This window comes from Lepus europaeus, chromosome 12 (assembly GCF_033115175.1).
Source record: "Lepus europaeus isolate LE1 chromosome 12, mLepTim1.pri, whole genome shotgun sequence".
Classification (NCBI taxonomy): Eukaryota; Metazoa; Chordata; class Mammalia; order Lagomorpha; family Leporidae; genus Lepus; species Lepus europaeus.
This window is the reverse complement of record NC_084838.1, coordinates 99,958,700-99,979,140: the sequence shown is the minus strand read 5'-3', so window position 1 is coordinate 99,979,140 and position 20,441 is coordinate 99,958,700. Positions and strand designations below refer to the sequence as shown.

Genomic DNA, 20,441 nt, shown 5'->3' with positions numbered 1-20,441 from the left:
TTGCAACCACAACTCACTGCTGCTCAAGATCTCAGGGGAGCCTGAGGCTCAGGCCCTGTGCAGGGGGTCCTGAACCTTATGACTGTCCCCCGGGGACTGCAGGCAGCGCATTGTCTTGGTTTGCTCCTGTGGAACAAAATACAAACCTATACTTTTAGATGGCCCCAAGTCAAATGACTCAAGTCTACAGTGCAGCGCCCAGAGCTAAGCCACATTTTCCAGCCTTGGAATCACCTGAGGAACTTTAATAAATGCTGCTGCCTGGGCCCCTGCTCCCAGGAGCCTGAGCATTGAGACTTTGTGATTCTGAGACGCCGCTCATTTTGAGAACCACTGACCTAGCAGCTATGAAAGTATATTAAAAACAAACAAAGAAACAAACTCAGACTGCTTGAAGCTAATTTGAAATGAACTATGATAGAAAAAGAACGTCAATGCCTGACAATCCTTGGCTGACCCCAGGATGGCTGCACCTGCCCCCGCCCCCTCCTTTTCCCAGCTTCTCCCAACGTGATGGGACCCTTGGATCATTAAAAGATTTGGCCTATGTCAGGGGCAGAATTGCCTCCTCTGAATACATTAGAGACCTAATTCCCAGGACTTCATTTGTGACCTTATTTAGAAATAGGGTCGTTGGGGCCGGTGTTGCGGTGTGGTAGGGTAAGCTGTGACCTGCTATGCCAGCATCCCATATGAGTGCTGCTTCGAGTGCTGGCTGCCCTATCTCTGGTCCAGCGCCATGCTAATGCACCTGGGGAGGCAGTGGAAGTGTCTGACATCCTAGGTGGTCTACCTGTGGTCAGCCCCCCAACCCCAGGTGTGTTACCATCCAATAGACTGATTTTTGCCAATGATTCTCCATCCAGCCTGTGTCTGCTGCCCTGGAAACTTAAAGGGGCTTAAGGAGAGAGCACCTTGAGCTTGGACCATGGGAAGTGTGGGATGGCTCTGGTGACTGCTGGCCGTTAGGCTCACACAAGGTGCTGGAGCGGGCGGGAGGACAGGCAGGCATAGAGCCTTCCGGGTATAGCCAAGGCCATTTTCAGAGAGTGACCAGGACCTGCTCATGAGTAAGCCAGGGGTAGAAAGCTGTGCTCATCTGGACACGGGTGTGGTTTGACGTGCTGCATCTCCTAACGGAGCCAAGTGACCTGCTGCCCTTGCCAGTCCCCAGGGTCCACCACTGCACAATGTGACATTGCTCGTTTTGGTGGAGGAGGCTGACATAATGAGGGACACCTGGTTGACATGTTCCAGCCCAGCTGTGCACAAATGAGAAATCAAAGGGGCCAACTGTGGCTTACCTCTGCGGTTCACAGGGTCCTTTGCTACATAGGCGACATAGTCTGTTGTGTCCTGTGGAAGCAAAATGAGAGGTCGCGTGACTCATGGCAGGGAGAGACAACCTACCCAGAAAGAGTGCACAAAGCACAGGCTGGTAAGAACCCCCACCCCATCACTGACAGGGCTGACATATCAGCCCTGCCTACAGAATAACTTTCTCAAACAGAGCCCAGACAGGGTCCTGCAGGACATCCTGCTGCGCAGACCCTGACTCGGCACATCTGGACGGGTCCTGAGGTCCTGCCTTTGCAGCCTGCCCCCGTGATGTCCATGCCACACTTAGAGTAGCCAGAAGGATAGCCACCCAGTCCTGCAATGCTGTGTCAGCCAAGGAGCTTTCAAAACACAGACACCTAGGGGTGGGCCTTGGGTATGGCAGTCAGATGTCGCTTGCCTACATCCTTATCAGCTTATCCAGCTACATCCTTATCCAGCTTCCTGCTAATGCACACCATGGGAAGCAGCAGTACTTGGGACCCTCAAGCTCCTTGCTCCAGCCTGGCTCAATCCCAGGTGTTGCAGGCATTTGAAGAGTAAACTAGTACATGGAAAAGGTCTCTATCTCTCTGCCTTTCAAATAAATCATTAAAAAATAAATTAAAACTCTGACATCTGAGTCCCAGTCCTCAGATAATCTCAGTTAACTGGTTTGGACATGAGGCCTGGACATAAGGAATTTTAAAAAGCTCCCAGATGATTTCATGCGAGCAAAAGTTCAGAACCACTGTTGTCAGCTCTGTCTACAGCAGGGGTCCTCAGCTTTGAGCTGGGATCAGAAGCTCTGCATGGCTTCTGAAAACAGATCGCTGAGCCACAGTCTCAAAACCTGCATTGCTGACCAGGTACAGGCTGCTGGTGTTCTGGAAGAAAACCAGAGTGGACGCTCTACGGCTGGTTGCAAACACATTCCCATTGGGTGGATGAGACAAGGAGGTTCTTTGAAAGGATTGAATTCTTTACGATGCTTAAATGATTTGGGTTCTACTTAGAAGTCTCCACCCCTCCCCATGAAAGGCGCTTACCCACCTTCTCACCGAACCAGGGCAGAGAAGATAAGAGGACATTAACAAGGTGCAGAGACAGCCACATGCATTTTAGCTTCTAAACAATTGGAGCCACTAATTCTCCTAATTGTTGAAAACAGAAGAGTCCTCTCTGAAAACTGAGGTTTTGTTTGTTTGTTTGTTTTATATATATTCTCAAAGGTCTTGGGACAACTGGCAAGTTCCACCCCATCTGGGCAGCTATTTCCTAAATGTTACTGTCTCCCAGGGTTTAAGGTGACTGATGATCTCCCCAGGTCTCTGTTGCAGGCTCCCTCCTGGTCCCTCTCCGTGAGCAGAGAGGACGTCCGCTTCTCTCTCAGCAGTGTTCTAGAATAACATCTAGAATAGCACGCCAATGAGAGAGGGGTGTGTGTGTGTGTGTGTGTGTGCACAACCATGGCTGAGCAGCCACTGTAGGCTGGCAGGTGGGGCCATGCACTTCTGCACTTCTCCAGCATCAGCCCCTGGACCTCACAACATCCCAAGAAGCCCAGACAGTGGGAAGAGAGCTGGAGAGATGGAACTGTCACCAAGGGCCTTGTTTCAGGGTGGGCTACTGGAAGCTGTCTCCTTCTGTTATTCAGGCCACTAAGTGCTGGTGTGCTCATAGATGGAGGGCCAAACTGGTCAAACTGGCTTCTGGGCATTTCCATCATGGAGGACTGATCTAAGGCTACCGGCAAAAATAAGGGTTGTTGCTTGTAATCATGGAGGCCCTTCCTGGACTCCTGAGATGTGGGCGGCTCCTTAGAGAGCACCTGAAACCCATGGAAACCTAGGGTTGGTCAGGTATGTTCCACAGGGTTTGCAATGTCTCCAGAATCCGTTTTTTAATTCTGTGTTTCCCTGATAACTTTGAAAACTAAGCCAAGGTTATCCAGGATCATTGAGATGACCCCTGGGTCATCAGTTCTGCAATCAACATCAGTGCTCGGGTTCAGAGTTAGTTTCCAACATTACAAGTGCCAGGCTTTTAAAGAACCAGAGGAGAGTCGGATTAGATGCCTTTGCCCCACTCGAAGCAAACAGGTGACACATTTGTACATAATGACAAGCAATGGACGTTTTTGCTTGGATGCAAGAAATTAGTGGAAGGGTTCAATGATGCAGACACCCACGTTAGCAGACAAATGTTAACACTGGGAATTTTTCAGCAACATTTTCCCATTGAAGTAAATTCATGGTACTTTGCATGTAACTGGCTTTCTAGTGTTCATTTGTATTTAACATCCACATTTGATTGGGGCTGAAAGTTCAATGAAGTATAAACACAGGGAGTCTACTCTTTATTTTATATTGAACATATTCAGCACTCATGGCATATAGGAAACTCTTTTTTTTCTTTCTTTCTGTTTTTAAAAATGCCTTTGTGTTCTAAGAAACTCTGCACTAGATCAAAGTTGGGGCAGGAGGCCCAGGAAGGAGTCGTGCCGTGTCCTTCTCTTTCCATTGGGCAATGGCTAAACTAGGACATCGCTGTTCTGATGCCACTCTTGATCATTTTCTGGCACAATGGAGGAGTATATTAGGATTCAAAACAATGTTCTTGACATCACCCAGCTACACAGTGAGCATGCAAAGTTCCAAAGATGGGTAAAGAAGCGCTCGCTCTGCCCCCACCCCCACCCCGTGTCATCCTGCTCTCACTCCCAAAACCCTCTGAGCCCGCCCACTTTTCTGGATTGCTTTTGGTGGTCTTTTAACACTGCCAGTAATAGCAGATTATAATTAGAGTTTGCTGATTTTTGGAGGGGGTTAATGGTGTTTTCCAGTCTGCCATGTTTGACATTTCTTCCTATAGGGAAACAGAGGCCAGAGGCAGTAAGGGACACACACACTTAGCCGGAGAACAGTACTAGACTCTCAAATTAGTGGTTTTAGTGAAGACATCTACCAACGAAATGGGTGCTGTGCTCATGGCTTCAGATCAGCCTGGAATGGAGTCTCACGCACAGTGTAGTATTAATAATCAGTATGGATTGGTTACAATGAAAAGTGACTGGTCTTCCTGACCCTTGGGGTGATGATACTTTCTGTGACAGAAAAAAAATCACAAAAATATAAAATATTATAGATTACTTGTAAGAAACACCGCTTCCTTTTTAAAGAAAAAAATAGAGGGGTAATGAGGAAATTTGAAAAAAATTCCATCTTGGAGAATAAAGTAATGTTAACATAAACCAACGTATTTGATATGGTATGATCTAGATATTTGTATATCCATTCATAAAATCATCATGAAGATAAATCTTAAGAGAAGTTCCTGCAAGGAACTATTGATGTAGATATATAAGATATTTGCCATTTTTTTTCAAATTAGATTACATTTCAAATTTAAGAATCCATGGTTTTAAGCATCATATTACACTAGCATTTCAACCAACTACTTAGAACTAGAGACAGAGGGAAAGGGACAGGTCGGGATATGTGTGTGAGTGTGGTACCAGTGTACCTGGCCTACAGGCACCAGGCATACAGAACAGGTGCACATGCACTTACGGGCAGTCTTAAGAAATGTGCCTTGGGTGAGCTTGATGACGGAAGACACTTTCTAAGTCTGCATTTCAGTGAGGTCTTTCATGTTACAATGACACAAAGGAAATATGAGGATAAGAAAGAAAGGAACAGAAAAGAAAAATCATCATGGGACACTTTTAAATATAACACCCTAAGTATAAGGAAGGAAGACAGCCAGGAAGGACGTGTGCCACCGTGGTTAGGGCGCTGCCTGGACAAATGTATCCCATATCAGAGCGCCTGGGTTCAAGGCCAAGCTCTGCTTCTGAATCCAGCCTCTTGCTTCTGCGCAGTAGTGCATAGCTAAAGTGGTTGGGTCTGCCATCCCCTTGGGAGACCTGGGTTGAGTTCCTGGCTTCTGACTTTGGGCTGGTCCAGTGCCAGTTCCTGTAGGTATTTAAGGAGTGAACCAGCAGATGGAAGATCTCTCTGTCTCTCTGCCTGTGAAATAAAGAAAACAAATAGAAAAGAAAAAGGGCCACAGCCGTTTGAATCTACAGAGTGACAGGGCTAAACAGCGCGCCGGTCACCCTTGACAAGCAGGCAGAGACAGAGGGGCTAAGTCTCATCCGATGGTTGGGCAAAATCCCTCCTCTGCTGAGTGTCCACCGGACGGAGGCTTCAGCCTGAGCTGGCCCTGGCAGGAGTGACGCTCTGCAGCTGCTGCAGCTGGGTGGGGCGGGGCAGGGCCCAGCTTTCCTGGTGCTGAGAGCTTGGTGGCCTGACTGTGCTCTGCAACCTGCACTTGATACCGCTTTCGCTCTCTCGACTTGGCTCGCGATGTGCGCCCAGCAGTTCTGCAACTGGGTTAGCCTGTGGCAAGGCAGGGGTCCTTGGGAAATTCCCCTTGCAGGGTTAGAAACAGACAGGGGTCCTGACCTGGAGAGAAATAGTAACATGAGGGAAGATGGAATTGAAAGGCAAGTTTTTTGGGAACAAAGATCGAAAGATTGAAAACCATGCATAGATTTTTCATCATAGGCATTTCCATGAACTTGTGAAATACCCTTCACATGCATGGACTTCAAAAATCTTTTGTGCCCAAACAAATCTATTTTTTAATTTCCATTTTCCATAAGCTTTCCAAAGCATCCTCATATAATGTGCAAATTATTCAGGCTACCTAGAACCAGGAAATTTCTACATAAAATCTGAGTGTAGCCTACTGATAAACACAGTCGTAACAAAAACACCACCCATAAGCCATCATTGTTGAACTACAAAAAGGCTATTTAATACCAGCAAAGTAAATGCAGATATCTTCTCTGGATATAGAAGGTTTATTATTATTATTATTCAGTTGACTAAGTTTGGCTGCAAGAACGTGCTCTACGATTTTCCCTGGGCTGGTCTGGACAGAGACCAGTGAAAATAAACACGGTGACCTTCAGGGCTGAGTTTTCTCCCCCGCCTGTGGGAAGGACTGCCTTCACTGTCTCCCCTCCTCCCTCGGCACCCTGCTCCCTGGTGATGGATTTCTTTCTGCCTGGTTGCTTTGAAGGGCTGGGCAGGCGCCTGCGGAGATGGCCCCTTCTCCAAGGCAGGAGGTGACAGTACAGGGTAGAAACAGCGATATTGACACTGGATGCTGACATCAGATCATGGCACCCCTGATCAAATGTGGGGAGCCAACCCCCTTATTACTCAACTTTCTTCATTTTGGAAGCAGGGCAGAGGGGCCAGTGATGTGGCATAGCGAATGAAGCCACACTCGCAGTGTGGGCATCCCATGTGGGTGCCAGTTTGAGTCCCGGCTGCTCCACTTCCAATCCAGCTCCCTGCTAATGTGCCTGGGAAAGCAGTCGGGGATGGCCCAAGTCCTTGTGCCCCTGCACCCATGTGGGCTCCTGGTTCAGATCGGCCCAGCTCCAGCTGCTGTGGCCATTTGGGAAGTGAACCAGCAGATGGAAGATCGATCTTTCTCTCTCTCCCTCCCCCTCCCTCTCTGTCTCTTCATCTCTCTCTGTAACTCTGCCTTTCACATAAATAAATACAAAAAAGGACAGAAACGGGACATTCTCATGCCAGTCTATGTTCTCTCTCTGTCTGTTTTCCTGTCCCTATGTCTCTGTGTCTGTCCCTTACCCTGTCTCTCAGTGTCTGTCCCTGTGTCTGCCTCTGTCTCTACCTCCCTTCGCCTCTTTTTCTGTTTCTCTCCCTGTCTTTGTTTCTCTCTGCAAATCCTTCCTTGCTGGCCAAGCCAACTGTTAAAAGACAACTGTTATATTTGGGGAGAAAAATGCCAATTTTCAATATTTACAAATAAATTAGAATAACTAAATTAATAAACTGTGCATAGACCTGAGATATAAAACAGAGGCTCTTAGAGGAGGCCCAGTAGGAAAAAAACACCGAGGAGGGCCAGCCCCGAGTGACTGGTGAGAAGACTCCAGCAGTCCTGAGAGTGGGGGGCCACCTTGCTATTCTGCCAGGATTTCTGACAGCCCGCGGTTAATGAATGAAGCATAACGTTTGGTCCTGGTCATGGGCATTCCCCTCCCCCACCTCAACAAACGAGAGCCAGAAAGAGCTTCGGCGTCAGGGCGGGGAACACATGGCCGGCAGCTGGCTGTGAGAAGCACTCTTTGGAAGCCAGGGGTCCCCTCTCAGAAACTCCTGGGGAGAGTAAGAGAGTCCAAGAGCACTTACCGGGTCTCCCCCCGAGGCGAAGGAGATGGACTGCATGTGATGATTCGCGATAATCTGCCCAAAACAAGAAACAAATGCGCGGTTATCACCCTGTGCAGCTGTGGCTGTCGGTTACCAGGCCATCGGAACCGACGGGTTTTCCAGCAGGCTGGTGACAAAAGCAATCATAAAAGGAACTACAGTGGATGGCTTGTTAGGAGGGGTCGCACCTGACAGCCGCCGCCCCGCTGCGAGCTTGGACAGGGGGAGCTCATTTAAGATTACCAGCCGCTGCGATGCAGCAACTAGCCTAAGCCCATTTTACAGGTGGGAGCCTGAAGCCAAAGGGGCTCCGAGGCTCCCTGAGCTGGCGGGGGATCAGCAGGGCTGTGCTAGGCTGCGGGGGGGGGGGCCAAGACCAGGCCCAGCTCCTAACGCCTACCCTCTTCCACCAGGAAAATCTCTCAGCCACACGCAAAAACATTTCAATGTGTGCTTTCTATTTCCTGAATCACACTGGGGCCTCGACACAGATCCTGAAGCTAGGATGGGGCCGGGGGGGAGTGGGGAGCGTGGTCCTGCCCTTCTCTCTCCATTCCCTTGGTGCATATGTATTGCAAAGCTGGCACCCACGATTCAAAGCCGGTGCCATCTAAAACACTCTTGTCATTTATCCATTCGGAAACCAGAGAGGACATTCCAAGTTAATTTCAAAATGGAAAATTTCCATTAGCTTTATAAACTGCAATGGACAGAGGAATTTAGTAGACACTGAGTAAATTAAATGCTGCCCTAAATTTGAAAAGCTGCATAAGTCTTCCATGCTATTTTTATCTTTTTAAAGACAATGCAGTGACATTGAAGAAAATTTCACGGGGTAGGAGCAGAACTCTCGTCTATATCCTAATGTAACCAGGTCTATTTCTGCATAATCCCCTTAGACTCTTGTCTTCAGGCAGGCAGAATTCACTATCATCATGCCAGCCGGGGGATTTTTCTAAACAAGCTCCTGCAAGACTTGAAATCAAATACAATTGAATTATAAGATATTTTGAAGTGCCTGCTTTGGTTGTTGGCACTTGCGAACCTTCAGAGTCCAGAAAAGTCTGAGTATGCAAGCGAATGTGTGACACTGAGGCCGGCAGGGTGGCCTGCGTGCGCCCCAGCCCCAGCCCCAGCTGAATCAAACTGATCCTAGTTACCCCGCAGCTGTCTGAAGTCTTGCCTCCAGGCCAGGGCAGAGAGCTCCTGGGAAAACAGGGAAGAAAACAATTCCCAAATACTGGTCAATGATGGCTTCCAAAGTGGTTTTTTAATGTTCATCTAATAAGGCAGCTCCGAAACTGCAGTTTGGAAATTCAACTAGAAGCTGTGATTTGGGAAATAAGTAAGTGGAGGTCACATGAGGGCACTGCAGAGAGTTCATGGGAAATGGAACTCCAAGGTAAGTTTGCGGAGCAGGCATTCAGCATAGTGTTAGGATGCCTGCACCACGTCACACAGGAGAGTGCCTGGGTTGGGTGCCCAGCTCCGGCTCCTGCTTTCTGCTTCCTGTTATGGAGATCTTGGGAGGCAGTGTTGGTGCTGGCTTAAGTACTCGGGCCTGCCCATCCACATATTAGATTCACACTGAGTGTCTAGCTCTCAGTTTTGGCCTGGCCCAGCCCCAGTTGCTGTGGGCATTTGGGGAGTGGATAGGAGAACTCTCTCTCTCTCTCTCTTTCTCTCTCTCTCTCTTCTCTTCTCTCTCTGTTTCTCAGGTAGCTATAAAATCAATAAATATATACAAGTTTATTTTGGTGCCAAAAATTTGGAAATCCATGCATGCTTTTTTCATAACAGCACATTTTCAAACAAAAAATTCCTTTCATCTTTTTCACCAAAATTTTAAAGTCCCCTGGCATTTGGCTGACACAACAACACGTGACCATTACTGTGTGACTGTATGTAATCCCTTTGACTAAGATGGAAGCCAAAAGCAGGCCAGGAAATTCAAGCTAATGGCCTCTGTCATCTACAGCATGGGTTTCATTTCGCTTCTTCCACTTGGACCTCCGTGGCGTGGGGTGGGCGCTGTCTCTGCTCTCTCCATGTGCTCTGTGGAGTCAGGAGGGAGCACTAGAGCAACGGGAGCTTTGGGTCCACCTGCTGCAGACTGCGCCCTTGTCTTCCAAGCTGGACCCCTGGAGCCTAGAGCTCAGTCCCTTGCCCCCAAACCAGAAAGTGCCAACGGGACACACGCACCAGCCCCTGTTGGATGCAGCAGCACCCACTGCAGGGCCTCACCCTCACTGCCCCGTCTGGGAGCTCGTTTCTCTTTCATTGACATAGGAAAGAGGAGAGAGTGGAGGAATTTGGAAATAAGACCCTGCAGAATTGAGGGCTCCTAGAAGCAAAAGACCCATAGCTGTCCAGAAAAAGAATGGATGTGGGCTAAGTGCGGGTGCAGAGCCGAGGGAGCAGCACCCATGAGCAACAAGTGCAAGGCTGGGCCTGTCCAGCAGTGAGAAGAGTTAACATGGGGACACCCAGGGAGATGGAAGGATCCAGGGAGAAGTGGGGTCCAGTTTCATCCAAACAAGGCCTGGGCTTTGCCTCAGCTTTCTGCTCCAGATCTAGAAGGTGTCTCAGCGCCTTGAGTGGCAGGGAGAGGAATAAGTGCAGCTGGGAGGTCTACCAGCTGGCCTGGGCGTGTGGACTCCACAGACAGAAATATGCCAGCAACAGAAGGTAACCCAGGGCAGGAGTGTGTTGTGCGGAGGTCTGGACAGGGCCTGGGAGGCATCCACGCGCCAACCCCCACCTTCACATGGCACAGGCATTTTCCTGCCTCTGCCCGATTCGACCTTCAGAGCAGCTACTCACAGACTCATTCTTCCAGCTGCAGGAGCTAATGATAAATGGATCAGAGAAACCCGCAAGACAGACACTGCACAGGAACCACCCCTCCCCCCAAACAGAACTCTCCTTAATGAATGTCAGGGCTGGGCCTCCTCGGGCAGCTCCGAGATACGCCGCAGCCCACCCATCTACAGTTCTGTGAAGATGCCCCCGAATCTTGAACCACCAGGGGAAGAGAAATCTACTGTCAATTAGGTCATGATATGCCACCCACGTCACAGGGGACAAAATTAAATGCAGTCTATAAAACCAATGGGGGAAAATGATACAAAAGAAGAAAAAATAGGAACAAGGGCACTAGAAAGAGAGTTTTGCTTGAATTCATGCATCACAGTTTTTACATGGTATAAATAAGCTGATGATTTCATACATTATTCTCCCCCCCCCCAAAAAAAGGAGGGGGGAACGCACAGTAGAAGTGAAAGGAACTACGGTCATCCATCATTCCGCGGGGATCCTTCACGGTGGCCGATCCAAGCTCACAGAACAGAGATCTGAAGCAAGCACATTCCCTGTGGGCTCACAAAGCTGCAAGCAGCCTGCAGGACACCTGCCAGCCGGGCTCCAGGCACCCACGCACCTGTTTGGAGTCGGGCGTCCTCAGGTTGAGGCTGGCGGTGGAGATGGTCAGAGAGATGCTCATCCCCGCGAACTGGAGGTTGCTCTTCCCCAGGATGCTGGACAGCATTTTGCTGGGTGGCTGCAGAACGAAAGAGCATTCGTGTAATCTTTTATGTACTGGAGGCCTCTGAGCCGTTCAGGGCTATGAGGGTGGGGCCAGGGGTGTCTGCCAGGCCTTGCACTCCCACCGACCACTCCTCCCTCCTGCAGCCCAGGAAGCACAAAGGGTGAGCTGGAACACTGAGAGCCTGTGCCAACCTGCACAGGCCAGAATAGGTGATATGCAAATTGCAAAGCTGGGGCTGTCGGAAGGCTCGGTCTTGGGCCACAGTAGGGCCTCTCTTGAGGGTCCCCAGTAGGTGAACCTGGGGGAAGGTGCCGCAGGCCAGGGCCAGCCAGGCTGGCTCCGTGACCCTGAGAGTGACACCAGCTCTGAGGGGATATGAAAGTGGACCACTTGGTGGGGAGGATGGGGTGACCCCACGGGGTCAGAAGCATGCCCATTGCTGAAGGGAAGGGTCCCTAACCTCTGACCTGAATCTGCTGGGCTTGGCACCAGCACAGGACGGGCAGACACAGCGTGGCTCCAGCTGATGTCTGAACCACCATGCCAGGAGGGTCCTCGTCCCAGGCACCGGCAGGCTGCGGTTCCCAGCCAGGTGCCTTCTCCCGGGCACCTGAGCAGGCTCCACTGACACGCCTCCCTCTGTCCTTTGGGACACAACACCCTTTCCTCTTGGATTAGGATGCTTTCCCCTAACCGGGCGTGCACTGCTTTTTAACTCTCTTAAAGGAGCTGTTTGAAAATAGACGTGCCCAGGCCCCTCCCGGGAGGTTCGGCACTGTTTCTACCACTCTCACCAAGAGAACCAGGCGGATGCCCCAAGACTTGCCAGCACCACCTGCTCTGAAAGACGAGGCTCCTTATCTCTGTTCCCAGATGCCTTCAGGGTCACTGTATTCAGGGGTTGGCAGCTTACTTGGTGTCCCATATCCCCCAGGAGGTGAGCAGAACACAGGCTGGCTCATCTCAGGCTAGCCCAGCGCTCTCTGCCTGAACCCCTCGGCCCTGCACGAAGTGTCCCCAGGCTCTGAAGACAGAAGCAGCCCAGAGGCTCTGAGGACACCCCAAATGAGGCAGAGTCGAGGACAGACACCCACGTGCAGACTCAGCGATTTCTAAGGGCCACTCTCCCTGCCACTCAGTCAAGGCACAGAAAGGTCTAGGTGAGGGTGTTTAGTTCTATATTTATCCAACAATTAACTAAGAGGGTTTTTTTTTGCTACTTCCTCTTAATCCATATATTGTTTTCTTCTGGTCCAGCCATCTCCAGGATGAGCGTGCAGCCAATGGAGCAGGTGGGCTGGGCTTGATCTCAGCACCCCCCACCCCACCCCATCACAGCTTCTCTGCTTTGCACGTCAATTTTTATTGCCGGTACCGTGGGGATTTCCAGTGGTGGCTTGTACCAGCTAATGAGAGCCAATTATTAAATTTGTAGGAATTTTATGAGCTGGCTATTAAACACAGCTGTTATTAAAAATTAATTTATGCTAACTCACAATTAACCAAATTGCATCTAACAGACAGAGATAAATACTGAACTTTCATCACGTCCTAAGCGTTTTGCTGCATTAACTATTCACTGTGCTTTTCGGGTGACTGGTGTCTATGGCATCTGTACGGGGAAATGGCACAGCTAGGGGCACCCAACTAGGAATGTCACCGTGAGAGCCTGAAATCCCAGGGAAAGTATCGCCACCAGACAAATTGGTAAATGCTACGAATCTAGCATTATAAATTGTCAACCCTAGAGCCGGCTGTTAACCAGACCTTAGGGTGTCTACTACCAAGAATTGCCGTGATTAAGTACATGAGTGTGGGGCTCTGAGGAATGCCTGGGCCTGTTGTGTTTGTCCTGCACATTGTGTTTGTGGCCACAAACTTCAAGATCTTCAAGATCTAAGCCACAGGAAGTAAGCAGGGTACCTGACTTGTATGTGACAGCCAACTGGCCCCCTACCCCACTGTGGAGGAGACAGAGTTATCTCAGCTCTGACTGCTTTTAGAGGTGTCAAGAGCCAAGCCACCCAAAGAGGATGGCGAACAATTTTGTGGTTGAAGATGCTGAGCGGTGACACGAGGGGAGCATCACGGGGGAGACATGGCAGGTGCTGAGCCCCCACGCCAGTACCTTTCTCTTCCTGAAGGCTCCTTTGGCACCAGGCACAGCTTCACAGACACGGCTGATGGCTTCCCTGGGAGGACAGGGAGAGAGATGTGTTTATCACGTGTGGGCAGGGATGATGTGGCCCAGACACTCGCCACTGGCACACCCAGAGGAAGCAACCACCTGCTTAGTCCAGCACAGAAAACAGCCCTGCCCATTCAGAGAGTCTCCCACTTCTCTCAGAAGCAAGCCCTCACAGGGCACAAGCAAGTCACCCTAACTGGCAACATTCCGGCTCTTTCTGGGTGCTGTCGCATGCCAGTAGTGTAATTTGTAATTTGTATCAATGTCGCAAAGAGTCTATGTTTTAAAGGCAACACCCTCAATGTATTCTTCCTGGCATTGTCTTCATTGCTATAGTATGGGCTTGGGAACCAACCCCCCCCCCCCAAAAAAAAAAAAAAAAACACATCTACTGATCACAACCTTTGTGCAGGTTGTAAACACAAGAAGTATGGTCCTCTAGGTGTTACTCCCAGTGTTTGCAGCTATAAACAGACATGGGCGTCTGACTCCACAGGGCCAGGAGGGCCCAGGAAGGCGAGGAGGCAACAGGAAGCTGCTGAGGTCCGACTGCGGATGGCTGACAAGGAAGGGGATGCTTGAAAGTAAACAGCTCTGCTTTGGGACTCAAAGTGAGGCAGCGTGGGGAGATGGGCTCCACGTCAGGGGCCCAGAACCGAGCTGGGAGAATCAACCCCCATGTGGAGAAGGGGGAAGATACCACAAGAACACAGAGAAAGACAAACAGGGGTTTGGAGACACGCTGGAGGAGAAAGAAGATAACGGGTCCTCAGAAACGTTCTCCAAATGTCCTACGCTGAATACAGCCCAAAACCAACTCCCAGCATCTCGATGGAAAATCGTCACCGTCACAATGCAATGCTTTTAAGAGAAATATGTCACTGTCAGATTAGGCAAGAGACTGTTGAGACAAGCTTACATTTACCATTCAATTCATTATAGAGAGTGAGGGAGGAAATATTTTTCCAAAAGTTCAGATGCCAGAAACACTGAAAACTATGATTCATCGTGACTTGAAGAAAGTGAAATGAGAAAGAAATGTTTCTGAGGTTTCTGATTCTCCTATTTATTTTATCATAATATTCTAACTGTGGTTCTTTCAAAATGATCAATCACGTATCATCCCAAGTACTTTCTAGAAGAAAATTCCATACTGCAGAAGGTCAAGTCATCTCTTTACAGAATTACATAAACCCCAGCATCTATATTTCATCCATTTAATTAAAAAAAGAACAGTCCGATGGATCTCTGCACCGTGCTCAGTGTATTAAGTGATATATTTAGCTCAGCACGGCAGCTAAGCCTCCGAGGGGGCCAGGAGGAGGCTGGGAGGTACTGGATGGCAGAACGTCTCCCCGGGGCATTCCTCCCCCATCCCCCAGCAAGGCACATCGGAGGAAGCACACTCCCTGTCGACCAGTGGTTATCCAAAGCATACACACCGTGCCGTCGGTGTTCAGCCCTGGTCAGGCCACAAGGCTTGGCAGCAGCTCTGGCCTACAGGTGCTGCTCCCGGAGAAGAGTGCTGGAGACCACACATCAACATAAGAAGGGGTCACCAGGCCCTGCCAGCAACAAGCCGGTCTGTGTAGGAAGCCATCACACAGAGACACAGGCAAGAGTCTCCGGGGACATTTGGGGCCTCAACCCTTCATCCTGAACCTTTGCAAATGGGACAAGTTCCAGGAACATCTCAGAGCTCTTGTACCCAACAGAAGTCCCCACCTTGCGAACCTTCAGAATCCCCAAAGACGTCCTCCAACCCGACTTACTATTTTTTAATAAGATTTTATTTATTTATTTGAAAGTCAGAGATACACACAGAGAGAAGGAGAGGCAGAGAGAGAGAGAGAGAGAGAGGTCTTCCATCCACTGGTTCACTCCCCAGTTCGCCACAATGGCTGGAGCTGCACAAATCTGAAGCCAGGAGCCAGGAGCTTCTTCCAGGTCTCCCATGCAGGTCCAGGGGCCCAAGGACTTGGGTCATCTTCTGCTGCTTTCCCAGGCCATAGCAGAAAACTGGATCAGAAGTGGAGCAGCCAGGACTCGAACTGGCACCCCTATGGGATGCCGGCCCTGCAGGTGGCGGCTTTACCTGCTATGCCACAGCACCAGCCCCCTGACTTCTTTTCAGACACATACTCTCTCTTCCTAATCGTGTGGGCTCATTGCTAATGTGTGAATGAAACACATGTGTGTGGATCCTCATTTCCACCATTTCGGATGGAAACAGAGACCTGTCAAAACTATTCACAAGGGCAATATTTAGATGCCTGAAATGAGTGACTTTAACTCCAAAGTCAAATTTTAAATATAACCGTTCTCAGTTTCCCTCACTGTTTTAGCACAGTGCACTGTACTGAGCAGTACTGCTTCAGTGTGTTCACATAATAATAATTATTTAGCTTTGTGTCATTCCATTTAATCCCCATTTGAGTTCCAGGTACCAATTTTGCCCTGTTTTTAATAACAGAGATTGTTCCCTCACATTCTGTTCAGTACGGCCTCATTTTGCTAAGCCAAATCCCTGACCTCAGAGCTCAGCTAATGTGAAAATGGAACATTTGGCACCCTCCACGGTCATCTGGAAGTAACCATGGCCAGTGCTGCCCGGAGGCTAGCTCTTACTGTCCTCTCGACTTCCCCATTGTCCCCTACCCACCCCCAAACTCTCATCACCACAGCCAGTGCCTCCCACATGCTCACTCTGCCATTGGATGAAGATCTACAGAACCGGATCCTCTGAATCATGCAGCACCCCTCTTCTTACTCACCCATCTCACCACTGATGGGCTCATCTCCCCCCCCCACACACACACGTGCCCACGGACACACCTGGGCTTGCACAGACTAAAACAATGAAAAGCAGAACAGTAGATCAGCTGGCTGCTTTCTACCCTGGTGGGTTTGTGTTCTAATAGGGGAAAGGGCACCAAACAAACTAATATATTTAACAGCAAACTGAGATCAATTTCACTCAGTCACACACACACACACACACACACGAGTGATCTACGTGATACATGTGGTATTGCCTATCAGTAGAGAAAGCTAGCCAGGACTTAAGCGGCATGTGTGTGAGTGAGCAAGCAGCTAAATATTTGTCAGGTTCCTGTCTCCTGCCTATGCATATTGATTTTCTGATGGAATCATAAAAGTACAAAAAGAAAGCTGGGAAAGATTTTCTTTTATATCTCTTTGAGTGGAAGGCTTATGCAAAATACAGAAGCCATAATAGAAAATATTGACACACTCAATAGGAAAAAAATTAAAAATTGTGCACAAGAAAAACATGGTGGGGCTGGCATTCTGTTACAGCAGATTAAGCTGCTGCTTGTCACACAGGCATCCCATCTCGGAGTGCTGGTTCTAGTCCCGGTTGCTCCACTTCCAATCCAGCTCCCTGCTAATGCGCCTGGGAAGGCAGCAGATATTGGCCCAAGTACTTGGGCCCTTGCCACCCACGTGGGAGACCCGGATGGGGTTTCTGGCTCCTGGCTTCTGTGTAGCCTAGCCCCAGCCATTGTGGTCATTTGGGGATTGAACCACAAAATAGAAGATCAATTTCTCTCTCTCTCTCTCTCTCTCTCTCTCTCTATCTCCCTCTCTCTCTCTCTTGCTCTGCCTTTTAAATAAATAAATCATTAAAAGAACCTGATGAACATTTCACAGAGATAACCATCTTAATAGAAGTCAATGAGGGAAAAATCAAAAGTCCAATAGAAAAATGAACAAAGGCTAGGAGCAAAGAACTCACATGAAAGAAAATATAAATGGTTCTTTGCTCACAACAAGAACACAAATTAAAAATTCCACTTCTTATGACCGGCACTATGACATAGCGGGTAAAACTGCCACCTGCAGTGCCCGCATCCCATATGGGTGCTGGTTCAAGTCCCGGCTGCTCTGCTTCCAATACAGCTCCCTACCTGAGAAAATCAGAAGATGGCCCAAGTGTTTGGACCCTGACACCCAGGTGGGAGACCAGGAAGAAGCTCCTGGCTTCTAGCTTCTGCCTGGCCCAGCCCTGGCTGTCAGGGTCAATTGGAGAGTGAACTGGCAGATGGAAGATCCCCCATCCTGCCCACAACTCTGAACTTCAAATAATAAATACAGCCTTTTTTTAAAAAAAAAATCTGTTTTCAGAACCAAAGAGTTCAGCTTGGTTATGCTTTTCAAGGACATGGGCACCTCTGCATTGGTGCATCTCGGCACAGCCTTGGGGCAGCCTGCCCACATCGCCAGCATCATGGGAGAGGTGCCAGCCTTGGTCCAGGAGAACGCTTGTTCCAGAGGATGCTCAGAGACGGGCAGGTGACTCGGGTTCACGGCTGTGGGCTGCAGTGATGCTATGCTGGACTGGGGGCATGCTCCAGGAGCGTTGTCAGGCCCAGCTTTCCAAGCCATGGTCCATCGTACACTGGAGCCCCAAAGGGCTTAGCCCCCTGCTCCAGGGCCTCCAGCCCCCTCCACGTTCCCAAATCCAGTGGGTGGTTTCTGCCCTGGGCAGACCCTCCCGCCCCAGCACTCTGACATGCTGTGTCTGGGGGTGTTTCCTGGCTCCTCTGAGCCCCAGGGCTCCCCAGGCCCATCTCCTCTCTGACCTGTGTGCCCAGGGTCTTGGAGCAGAGGATGCAGGTGTCACAGGGCCTGACTCCCTCCCCAGCCCACAATCTACAGCTACGCACACAATGGGCCCTAGGAAGCCCGGGGGCAAGCCCCATACACATCCACCTGCTTTAGACAAGAAAAAGCCCTGGACCGCTTATGAGCTGCCTGAAGTCTCTACTCTCAGTAACAAACATGAAGGCCCACAGAACCGTGAAACCCCAACTTCCTTTAAAATGAAATCTCTCCTACTGCTCACTAAGGCCCGCCCAGAGCTGGGGCCCTCCAGGAAGCTGCAGAAGAAAGTGCCTCCCGACCTGCCACAGGAAGCGGGAACCTGAGAAGGTACCAAAGGTCAGGGGTCCCGGCAGCCTCCGCGCTCCCAGGAGTCGTCTTCCCTGCTTATCCAACGTTTCACTTGCCACAGTTTCAACCACCCAACGTCAACAGCCATCTAAAAAATGTCAAATGGAATAATCCAGAGTAAGCCATTCGTAAGTAGTAATTGGTGCATAATTCTGAATATTGTGAGGAAAGCCAGCTCCACCACACTTGGGACATGAACCATCCCTTTGTCCAGCGTATCCAGGCCGGCCCGTTAGCCCCTGAGCAGCCATCTCGGCTATCAGGTCACAATGGTATCACAGTGCTTGCATTTGAGCCACTCTTATTTTATTTAACAATGGTCCCAAAGAGGAAGAGTGGTGATGCTGGCCATGCAGGTATGTCAAAATGCTTCCTCTACATGAAAATGTGGAAGTTCTTTTTTTTTTTCAACTTCAAAGGGAAAGGAAAAATGAGAGGCTGAGGTTGCTAAGATCTACAGTGCTGTGAGATATTTTGAGAGAGGCCACACTGGCATTTGTTTTGTTACTGTGCTGTTTAGTTGTTCTACTTATAATTAGTTATTGTTAATCTCCCCTTGCCTGAATTAAACATTAACATAGTGTTTTAGTCCATTCTCTGCTACTATAACAAAATATCAGAGGCACGGCGGCTTTAGGAAGAAAAATGGGCCCAGTTAGTTCAAAGTTCTGGGTGTTTAAGTGCGTAAGTGCAGGATGCCAGCAACAGCTCAGTTCTGGTGAGGGTCTCATGGCAGATGGCCTCACCTGATGGAGCCCAGGTGAGAGGCACAGGAAGCCACACGGAGGGGGCTCAGCTGTGACCTCCCACTATGCCCCAGCTCTAAAAGGTGCAACAACTTCCCATAACACCACACTGCTGGGGACCAACCTCCCAGGATAGTCGCTATGTGGACTGTGATGAGATCACAGGTGTGGACACTCATCAAAACTCAACGAATTTTGCATTTTTTAAAACACTGAGGGGTGGGCGCTGTGGCACAGCACATTAAAGCAGCGCGGGCATCCCATATGGGCAATGATTCCAGTCTGGCTGCTCCACTGCTGATCCCATTCCCTGCTAACAATGTACCTGGGAAAGCAGGAGAGGACAGCCCAAGTCCTCGAGCTCCTGCACCCACACGGGAGACCCAGAAGAAACTCCTGGCTCCTGGCTTTGACCTTGCCCTGCCCTATCACTGAGGCCATTTGGGGAGTGAACCAGTGGATAGACATCTCTGTCTCTCCTTCTCTGTAACTCTACCTTTCAAATAAACGAATAAATAAATCTTTTAAAAATTAATTAATTACTAAGTACAGTTTATCATATACCACTTATACCTCAACAAAGCCATTTAAAAAAAAAAAAACCCTTTCCTTTGTGCTGTGATGTCACAACATGAAGTTCTACTTCATTATCTATTTTTTGAAAAAAAAATATCAACCAAATACACACACAATCTTATGAGATTCCCCTGCTTCCTTGGTTACAGTATTTTTTTTTTAGATTTATTTATTTATTTGAGAGGTAGCGTTACAGAGAGAGGGAGAGACAGAGAGAGGTCTTCCATCACTGGTTCATTCCCCAAATGGCCGCAATGGCCAGAACTGAGTCGATCCAAAACCAGGAGCCAGGAGCTTCTTCCTGGTCTCCCATGTGGGTGCAGGGGCCCAAGGACTTGGGCCATCTTCCACTGCTTTCTCAGGCCACAGCAGAGAACTGGATTGGACGTGGAGCACCTGGGACTAGAACCGGCGCCCATATGGGATGCCAGCCCCACAGGCGGAGGCTTAGCCTACTATGCCACAGTGCTGGCCTCTGGTTAGAGTACTAAAGATGGGAATTCAAGTGCCAGCTAGTAGTTAAGAGGGAGGCTTTCAGCAAAGCCCACTCAGGTTCTTGCTAGCTATGCAACTTGGGGAAAATTATCATCTACCCTCTACATGCACGGGTTCCAAATCTGCAAATTCCATGGCCACAGGTTCCGTATCTGCGGTTTTCTGTATCTGTGGTTTTCTATATCTTCAGGTTCCACGGCCACAGGTGCAACCAACCATAGATAAAAATACTCCAAAACCAAACTGAATCCACACTGAACCTGAACAGACTTTTTCTTATCATTATTCCCTAAACAACACATCATAACAACTATTTGCATAGCATTTACATTATATCA

At 49.2% G+C, this 20,441-nt stretch overlaps 1 protein-coding gene across 1 annotated transcript in view; it reads right to left on the bottom strand.

The window, feature by feature from the left end:
* SHC3 (SHC adaptor protein 3) overlaps nt 1–20,441 on the bottom strand; it is a 169,610-nt gene that overhangs the window by 56,495 nt on the left and 92,674 nt on the right. Inside the window, exons 3-6 of the mRNA XM_062206804.1 lie at nt 13,253–13,316; nt 11,017–11,136; nt 7,557–7,610; nt 1,305–1,356 (exon numbers count right to left, since the gene is read on the bottom strand). Coding sequence (XP_062062788.1) covers nt 1,305–1,356; nt 7,557–7,610; nt 11,017–11,136; nt 13,253–13,316 — 290 coding nt within the window. The remainder of the gene's footprint in view (nt 1–1,304; nt 1,357–7,556; nt 7,611–11,016; nt 11,137–13,252; nt 13,317–20,441) is intronic.